At 40.4% G+C, this 8,926-nt stretch overlaps 1 protein-coding gene across 3 annotated transcripts; it reads left to right on the forward strand.

Annotated features, from left to right (window-relative positions):
• The first annotated feature begins 1,418 nt into the window (after window positions 1-1,418).
• Window positions 1,419-8,653, forward strand: LOC123994035 (T-cell immunoglobulin and mucin domain-containing protein 4-like). 3 transcript variants are annotated; one of them, XM_046296515.1, is made up of 16 exons: window positions 1,419-1,573; window positions 1,680-2,018; window positions 2,457-2,519; window positions 3,290-3,352; window positions 4,123-4,185; window positions 6,218-6,256; window positions 6,393-6,521; window positions 6,635-6,802; window positions 6,936-7,006; window positions 7,091-7,325; window positions 7,470-7,520; window positions 7,647-7,724; window positions 7,875-7,948; window positions 8,049-8,136; window positions 8,225-8,255; window positions 8,363-8,653. In XM_046296515.1, exons 1-16 carry the CDS (start codon window positions 1,525-1,527, stop codon window positions 8,415-8,417), a joined length of 1,596 nt encoding a protein of 531 aa, XP_046152471.1. In that variant the 5' UTR covers window positions 1,419-1,524; the 3' UTR covers window positions 8,418-8,653. The 3 variants fall into 3 exon arrangements, with proteins under 3 accessions (XP_046152471.1, XP_046152472.1, XP_046152473.1); XM_046296516.1 differs by having other exon boundaries at window positions 8,055-8,136; XM_046296517.1 differs by lacking the exon at window positions 3,290-3,352.
• The last annotated feature ends 273 nt before the right edge of the window (window positions 8,654-8,926 follow it).

The following is an 8,926-nucleotide window of genomic DNA, read 5'->3' on the forward strand; positions in this document are numbered from 1 at the left end:
GGTTTCAGGCCCATCCACATTTTACCACCCTGTACTTATCCCCATACTCTCCTTTCATAAAACTCAACTGAGGAATTTTTCTGCCCGTCTCCTGGCCATGGATGTCGCATGCAATGACATCACGGCAGACCAGTGTCAGGTCTGGATTCACCCGAAGATTCTTCCCAAGATGTTTGGCTAATGATAACATCCATTGTGATGAGAACCTGTGGCCAAATCCACAAGACAGGGTTGATGGAAATATAGAAGTACAGTAATCAATCCTTTGTTTTGCTTTTTACAGTAAGTCAGGTAAGGAACACTGCAGTTGAGGTTTTACTGTAGTTTAAAAAAAAAAAAATGTTTAGCTGATTATTTTTGCTTTGATTCAAAGAAACCTACGCTGTGATTTTATTGTATTTCATCAATACATTTCAGATTTTGTTCAATGACTCCACTGTGTCTGTAGTACTCTCTCTACTAGTCCTTTTACAGTGACGTATTTACGTGTAGTACCATAATGAAACATGTATCACATATTTTGTACTACAATATTTAATGATTTTACAAACAACTGCACAGTAACACTATCGGTATCTTGTGTGTGGGTTATCTAAATGAATGTTCCTATGGTATTTCTTGATACGTTAGTTATTTGAACCAATGATTCTGCAAGTGCAAGGTTTCGTTAAAGACAAGCCTGTGTTACAAGTGACGACCGTTTTGTGTCTAGAGTTTTGAAAAATTACCACAAGGTTCTGAGATTAGTGCCAAAATGATTGTAAAAAACGGTATTTCTCCGAGGGCTTCAGTAGAATATAATAGAAAATGCATATCCATTTGCAGCACAACGTTTGCTGCAGAGCAGGGACCCTAAAGCGGGTTAGGGGCTATGTGGCTTGCTTAAGCAGTGGGTAGCACCTTGGTACATTGAGTTGTCTGGATGGGGTGTCTTCTAGGCATCTAGGCTCCCCCCAGTAACACACCTTCAGATCTACACCTTCACTATACCCCAACCCTAACCCTACCCTAAACTTGCTTGCAGCATGTCCTTGAGTAACATCCACTGTTCAAATGTTGAAATGACATCTGTCGATGCAGCGTCTTTGCTCCTAAACATTGGAGTAAACAATTTTGTGGTGTCAACCGTGTTTCACGAGGAACCAAAACCACTGAAAAGGAAACAGGCCCGGAACGCGACCCTGCTGCAACCAACACAACTGATGATGTGTGCAGATTAAGTACACTGTGTCACCTGATGTATGTATGTGTGTGTGTGTGTGTGTGTGTGTGTGTGTGTGTGTGTGTGTGTGTGTGTGTGTGTGTGTGTGTGTGTGTGTGTGTGTGTGTGTGTGTGTGTGTGTGTGTGTGTGTGTGTGTGTGTGTGTGTGTGTGTGTGTGTGTGTGTGTGTGTGTGTGTGTGTGTGTGTGTGTGTGTGTGTGTGTGTGACAGTGCAGTAGGGGTTTAATTGTGAGACAACAGTGCAGTCATGTTTTGTGCGTTTCAATTGTTGAGCAGAGCCTGTTGAAGGTACAGACACGCTCATGGACTCATACATCTCCTGTTGCTGGCTAGTGCTCTACCTTTTCTTTGGTGAGATCATCATCTTAGTAGTCTGATAAACAGTCAAATCAAACCAACTGAAAAAAAGCACATTTTTGGTAAGACTCCTTTGATATCATCTCTTTCTCCGTTGTAGGCGGTGGTTCTACAGTAACCATCCAAGGCTATGTCGGTGACGTTGTGACCCTAACATGTAAGTATGACGCCCGGCATTATGGTACGCTCTCTGTCTGCTGGGGTCGTGGTCACATCCCCAACAGCGGCTGTGGCAATGAGGTCCTCAGGACGGAGGGAGTCAAAGTGACCCACAGGGCTTCGGTCCGGTACAATCTCCAGGGTGATCTGAGGGCAGGGGATGTCTCTCTGACCATCACCCAAGCACAGGTGAAGGATTCTGGGTTATATGGCTGCCGTGTGGATATACCTGGATGGTTCAATGACCAGAAACACCATCTGGCACTCGTCATCAAGCCCGGTGAGCGAACAATTGTGCGTTTAAGCCATTTAGTCATTTAGACAGTCATTTCATTAGATCAAATTAAGATTAGTTACAAGGTTTGCTGAAAACTTTCTGTCGAGCAGGGAAGGCTATCTATGCAATGTCAACAAGACTAACTTGACCATCATCTATACTTATCTAGTGGGGGGTAAGCTGAGCTCCCCTTGTTTCTTGGAAACCATACACAAAATGTATCAAATATTTAGGCAGAGGTCATTATTTCATGAAGTATGTGATTGAAAAAAACACATGGATAAGGATAAGTCCAAAAAACAAATTCTCACCAAATGAATGAATTGTGTTAGAGGTTTCATGATATCTTTGTTATTATTTTATATATATATTTCCCTTGACGGGGTGATGCTGAATGTAAAAAAAAAAAAGCTCAAATCATTCCATTTCAATCTATTTTAGCTCCTGAAACAACACCTGAACCGTGGATCCCTAGAGAGAGCACAACAGTTGGCTACACTAAAGGTACTATGTTTACAATGGCTATTAGTTTGTGTTAAATGCAGTGGTGGAAAAGTACCCAATTTTCATACTTGAGTAAAAGTAAAGATACCTTAAAACTTCTTCAGGATTGATGGGTACCCTGCGGGACGGTTGAGCTAATGTAGGCTAATGCGATTAGCACGAGGTTGCAAATAACAAGAACATTTCCCAGGACATAAACATATCTGATATTGGCAGAAAGCTTAAATTCTTGTGAATCTAACTGCACTGTCCAATTTACAGTAGCTATTACAGTGAAAGAATACCATGCTATTGTTTGAGGAGAGTGCACAATTTGGGCAGTCTTGATACAACAGTTTGAACAGAAATGCAAAGGTTCATTAGATCAAATTAAGATTAGTTAAAAGGTTTACTGAAAACTTTCTGTAGAGCAGGGAAGGCTATCTATACAATCTTGACCATTGCCTATACTTATCTATAGGGGAGACTGGGGGGTAAACTGAGCCATCCTTGTTTCTTGGAAAGCATACACAAAATGAATCATGTGACCAAATATATAGGAAGTGGGCATCATTTCATGGAGTATGTGATTGAAGAAACCACATGGAAAAAGATTTAAAAAACAAATTTTCACCAAATGAATTTATTGTGTTAGAGGTTTCATGATATCTTTGTTATTATTTTATATATATATTTCCCTTGACGGGGTGATGCTGAATGTAAAATAAATGCTCAACTTACCCCACTCTTCTCTACGTCAAATTCAATCAGTCCATTTGAATTTATTTCAGCTCCCGAAACAACCCCTGAACCGTGGATCCCTAGAGAGAGCACAACAGTTGGCTACACTAAAGGTACTATGTTTACAATGGCTATTAGTTTGTGTTAAATGCAGTGGTGGAAAAGTACCCAATTTTCATACTTGAGTAAAAGTAAAGATACCTTAAAACTTCTTCAGGATTGATGGGTACCCTGCGGGACGGTTGAGCTAATGTAGGCTAATGCGATTAGCATGAGGTTGCAAATAACAAGAACATTTCCCAGGACATAAACATATCTGATATTGGCAGAAAGCTTAAATTCTTGTGAATCTAACTGCACTGTCCAATTTACAGTAGCTATTACAGTGAAAGAATACCATGCTATTGTTTGAGGAGAGTGCACAATTTGGGCAGTCTTGATACAACAGTTTGAACAGAAATGCAAAGGTTCATTAGATCAAATTAAGATTAGTTAAAAGGTTTACTGAAAACTTTCTGTAGAGCAGGGAAGGCTATCTATACAAACTTGACCATTGTCTATACTTATCTATAGGGGAGACTGGGGGGTAAACTGAGCCATCCTTGTTTCTTGGAAAGCATACACAAAATTAATCATGTGACCAAATATATAGGAAGTGGGCATCATTTCATGGAGTATGTGATTGAAGAAACCACATGGAAAAAGATTTAAAAAACAAATTTTCACCAAATGAATTTATTGTGTTAGAGGTTTCATGATATCTTTGTTATTATTTTATATATATATTTCCCTTGACGGGGTGATGCTGAATGTAAAATAAATGCTCAACTTACCCCACTCTTCTCTACGTCAAATTCAATCAGTCCATTTGAATTTATTTCAGCTCCCGAAACAACCCCTGAACCGTGGATCCCTAGAGAGAGCACAACAGTTGGCTACACTAAAGGTACTATGTTTACAATGGCTATTAGTTTGTGTTAAATGCAGTGGTGGAAAAAGTACCCAATTGTCATACTTGAGTAAGAGGAAAGATACCTTAAAACTTCTTCAGGATTGGTGGGTACCCTGCGGGACGTTTGAGCTAACATAGGCTAATGCGATTAGCATAAGGTTGTAAATAACAAGAACATTTCCCAGGACATAGACATATCTGATATTGGCAGAAAGCTTAAATTCTTGTTAATCTAACTCCACTGTCCAATTTACAGTAGCTATTACAGTGAAAGAATGCCATGCTATTGTAACAGTTTGAACAGAAATGCAATGGTTCATTGGATCAGACTAAAACTTTGCGCATACACTGCTGCTGGTGGCCAATATCTAAATTGCACCTGGGCTGGAATAATACATTATGGCTTTTCTCTTGCATTTCAAAGATTACGGTGCAAAAAAAATATAACAGTTGTTTTTTTTTATTTTATTATCTTTACCAGATGTTATATTTTCCTACATTCCTTTCACATTTCCACACACTTCAAAGTGTTTCCTTTCAAATGGTACCAATAAAATGTATAACCTTGCTTCAGGGCCTGAGCTACAGGCAGTTAGATTTGGGAATGTCATTTTAGGCGAAAATTGAAAAAATCTTTACGGATAGCCAGCGGCATGCTCCAACACTGCTCCATAAGCAGTTCTTTCAAGTATTTTTTACTTAAGTACTTTACACCACTGGTTGAATGCACTGTTGATTGCTGTTAAAATCATTACGCAAATACATATATATAATTTGTTTACATTGAACCTTTATTTACAGTGCCTTGCGAAAGTATTCGCCCCCCTTGAACTTTGCGACCTTTTGCCACATTTCAGGCTTCAAACATAAAGATATAAAACTGTATTTTTTTGTGAAGAATCAACAACAAGTGGGACACAATCATGAAGTGGAACGACATTTATTGGATATTTCAAACTTTTTTAACAAATCAAAAACGGAAAAATTGGGCGTGCAAAATTATTCAGCCCCCTTAAAGTTAATACTTTGTAGCGCCACCTTTTGCTGCGATTACAGCTGTAAGTTGCTTGGGGTATGTCTCTATCAGTTTTGCACATCGAGAGACTGAATTTTTTTCCCATTCCTCCTTGCAATACAGCTCGAGCTCAGTGAGGTTGGATGGAGAGCATTTGTGAACAGCAGTTTTCAGTTCTTTCCACAGATTCTCGATTGGATTCAGGTCTGGACTTTGACTTGGCCATTCTAACACCTGGATATGTTTATTTTTGAACCATTCCATTGTAGATTTTGCTTTATGTTTTGGATCATTGTCTTGTTGGAAGACAAATCTCTGTCCCAATCTCAGGTCTTTTGCAGACTCCATCAGGTTTTCTTCACAGTGCTCCTTGGGATGTTTAAAGCTTGGGAAATCTTTTTGTATCCAAATCCGGCTTTAAACTTCTTCACAACAGTATCTCGGACCTGCCTGGTGTGATCCTTGTTCTTCATGATGCTCTCTGCGCTTTTAACGTACCTCTGAGACTATCACAGTGCAGGTGCATTTATACGGAGACTTGATTACACACAGGTGGATTGTATTTATCATCATTAGTCATTTAGGTCAACATTGGATCATTCAGAGATCCTCACTGAACTTCTGGAGAGAGTTTGCTGCACTGAAAGTAAAGGGGCTGAATAATTTTGCACGCCCAATTTTTCAGTTTTTGATTTGTTAAATTTTTTTGAAATATCCAATAAATGTCGTTCCACTTCATGATTGTGTCCCACTTGTTGTTGATTCCTCACAAAAAAATACAGTTTTATATCTTTATGTTTGAAGCCTGAAATGTGGCACCCTATGGGACTCCCAATCCAGGCCGGTTGTGATACAGCCTGGATACCATGTTGATGCAATTGGATTATGTTGATACATTACCGTAAATCGAAGTAACTGGGAAACAATGTCCAACCAGTTTATGTGTGGCGGGATTATTTAACGACTGTATCAGAAACACTTCCAATAACTGCCGTCTCATCTACTTGTCAGAGCAAACCACAACAATGCAGACAACAATGGGTTTGTCAGGTAAAATCAAATCACCTACTCTATTATATTACATCCTGTATCACTTTACAAGGTACCATCTAGAAAGATCTAATAAAGGGAATTCATCCTGCTTAATGGCCCTTTTTAATAACTCGGATAACTGTGTTGTCTCCAGTACCTCCAGACCCTCCCAGAGTGGCAATCCGAGAAATATCAGCTCGGTCCATCTCTGTATGGTGGAGCGCTGGCTTCGATGGAAACACCCCCATCACAGGTTTCCGCCTGGAATGCAAGAGCCAATCGGGTAAACTAACAGAAATAACCAGACTTGCACTTCCTAATAGCTTGAATTAATGGGTGCTACAAATAGTACAATTTGAATGTTTACTCACTCTTCGTATTTTTTTGCTGAAACAGACTCCTGGGTAGATGGAGTACGAGGCAGCAATATTCTGCCTTGGATGAGAGAGACCGCTGTCAATGACCTGCGACCCTTTTACACCTACAACATCCGCATGTTCACCAAGAACGACATGGGCTTGAGTAAACCCAGCAACGAGCTCACCATCACCACTAAGGAAGCAGGTATATCCCCTGATCAAACAACCTGAGGCTAAATCTCAAATGAGATTGACCGCCTCTGTCACTATCTCTGTCACTTCGAGCTAAGTAAATGTCATCATTTGTAAAGCATCTGAAAAATATGTCCTCCCTCTAGCCCCTGATGGTCCCCCACAGGATGTGAAGCTTGAAGCCCTTTCCTCCCACAGCATCAGAGTCACATGGAGGGTACCTTGCTCTTTTTACCAATTTTTTTGTATTTGTATTTGTGTTTTTTTGTGATTCAATTGTCTTGTCCTCTTCCCCGTGCAGGCCCCTGAGTTGTCCCTCCAGAACGGGCTGATCCGGGGCTACCAGCTCCGCTACGGTGAGTACAGTCCCCGAGAACGGCTTCCTGTCAGGGTGGTGCATCTGATGGACGGATCAGAGAGCTTCACCATGAACAGCCTGCAGGAGGCGACAAAGTACAGTGTGACGCTGCACACCATCAACAGAGCAGGCCTGGGGCCGTCTTCACAGGAGCTTGTCTGCTCCACTCTGACTAATGGTGAGGAGAGGTTTTCAATGGTTAGCTTTTGTGAAGTGAAGTGTAATTACGACTTGCCCCATAGTTATTAGAGTAAAGAAAATGCACACATGAATTGGTTATGTGCATGTATTCAACTACCAATATACTTATCTTCTTTGTCAGATGATCAGCAGCATATGACAACAACTCAAGCAACAACAGCACTTCAGACAGGTGATAACCTGACTCCAACAATTTATTGAGAGAGATTTTAACTATGAGAAAAATGAAACTGCAGTTGAATATAGGCTCATTTTCACTAGGTGCTATTGATCATGTTAACCTGTAATGTCTTTCAAGAACATTCAACCTCAACCATTGCGACAACAACATCTTCAACTGAGACATGGCTGCTTGTCACTGACAGTCCCACTCAAGGTAGGCTATCGTGTTGCTTTTCACGGTGCATAATTATACAACCCAGAGCACAACTCTTCAATTCCTCAAAATAGTAAGCACATATTCACTTCCCCTAACAACAGACTGACCAGCTTCTCATCTCTTTGTCCTGTTTCCTGTACCATATAGGTCAGAGGGTAGACGACTTCTCAACCACTAGAGCACTAAGTAACTCTACGACTGACCCAGCGTTGAGTAAAAAAGTGTGTTCACATTTCTGTATTCTGTACTTGGATACTTAAAATGTGCATTGTTGACAATATTATTAGTACCAAACTAATAACTTGTGTTTTTATTACTGAGGAACAGAGCGGTCATCTTGTTGCCATCCTAGTGCCAGTGCTGGTGCTGGGGCTGCTTGTTGTCATGGCGATCATATGGCAATTTAGGCGTGAGTAAGCCTACAGAATTATAGATTATCATATGGATCCCTTTTCAGATATTTTTGATTCTCTCCTAATCTATCCCCCTCTCTTTAGGTACCACATTGAAAAAAGGCAACTGGAAAATGTAAGCCTAAAGTAATAAATACCGATATCCCACTTTGTCATTTGATCTAAGTATAGTTCTACACGTCCCTCCCAGGTACTACATTTTCTCATCTCTCCCTCGTTCAGATTATGGAAGAACAACGACTTTCTGTCCTTCGGGGACTCCGAGCCAGCACTGTAGAGACCTCTGGGATGTTAGAATTCCAATCAAGATCATGCAGTGATCACCGTGGGGTTAACATAAAGAGTAAGATGATATATATGATGTCAACTATGCCATAGTGATAGGAAGTGTTACTAATCGACCGGGGCCTCCCACTGAACTGATATTGAAAGAGTACTTATCTTACAATGAGATCAACTGCAATGTACACGATTTGACGTTTGTGTGCACATGTTAATAAATACTTGCTTATAGCTCGCCTGACTCTTTTTTTATGGGCTCACGCACGGATACAGTCACTATAAACAATTTCATGGGTCCAGTCGCTGTCAACAATTTCATGGGTCCAGTCGCTATCAACAATTTGATGGGTCTAGTTGCTGTCAACAATTTCATGGGTCCAGTCGCTATCAGCGATTTCATGGGTCCAGTTGCTATCAACAATTTCATGGGTCTAGTTGCTATAAACAATTTCATGTGTCCAGTTGCTATCAAAAATGTCACGGTTCCAGTTGCTATCAACAATT

The sequence above is a fragment of the Oncorhynchus gorbuscha genome, linkage group LG13 (assembly GCF_021184085.1).
Source record: "Oncorhynchus gorbuscha isolate QuinsamMale2020 ecotype Even-year linkage group LG13, OgorEven_v1.0, whole genome shotgun sequence".
Lineage (NCBI taxonomy): Eukaryota > Metazoa > Chordata > Actinopteri > Salmoniformes > Salmonidae > Oncorhynchus > Oncorhynchus gorbuscha.

Excerpts from the sequence above, each read along its gene's own strand:
- LOC123994035 (XM_046296515.1), top strand. The coding sequence starts at position 1,525 with ATGGACTCATACATCTCCTGTTGCTGGCTAGTGCTCTACCTTTTCTTT. Across the intron at positions 1,574-1,679 it reads AGTGCTCTACCTTTTCTTTG|GCGGTGGTTCTACAGTAACC; the intron begins GTGAGATCATCA and ends TCTCCGTTGTAG. Across the intron at positions 6,803-6,935 it reads CATCACCACTAAGGAAGCAG|CCCCTGATGGTCCCCCACAG; the intron begins GTATATCCCCTG and ends TCCTCCCTCTAG.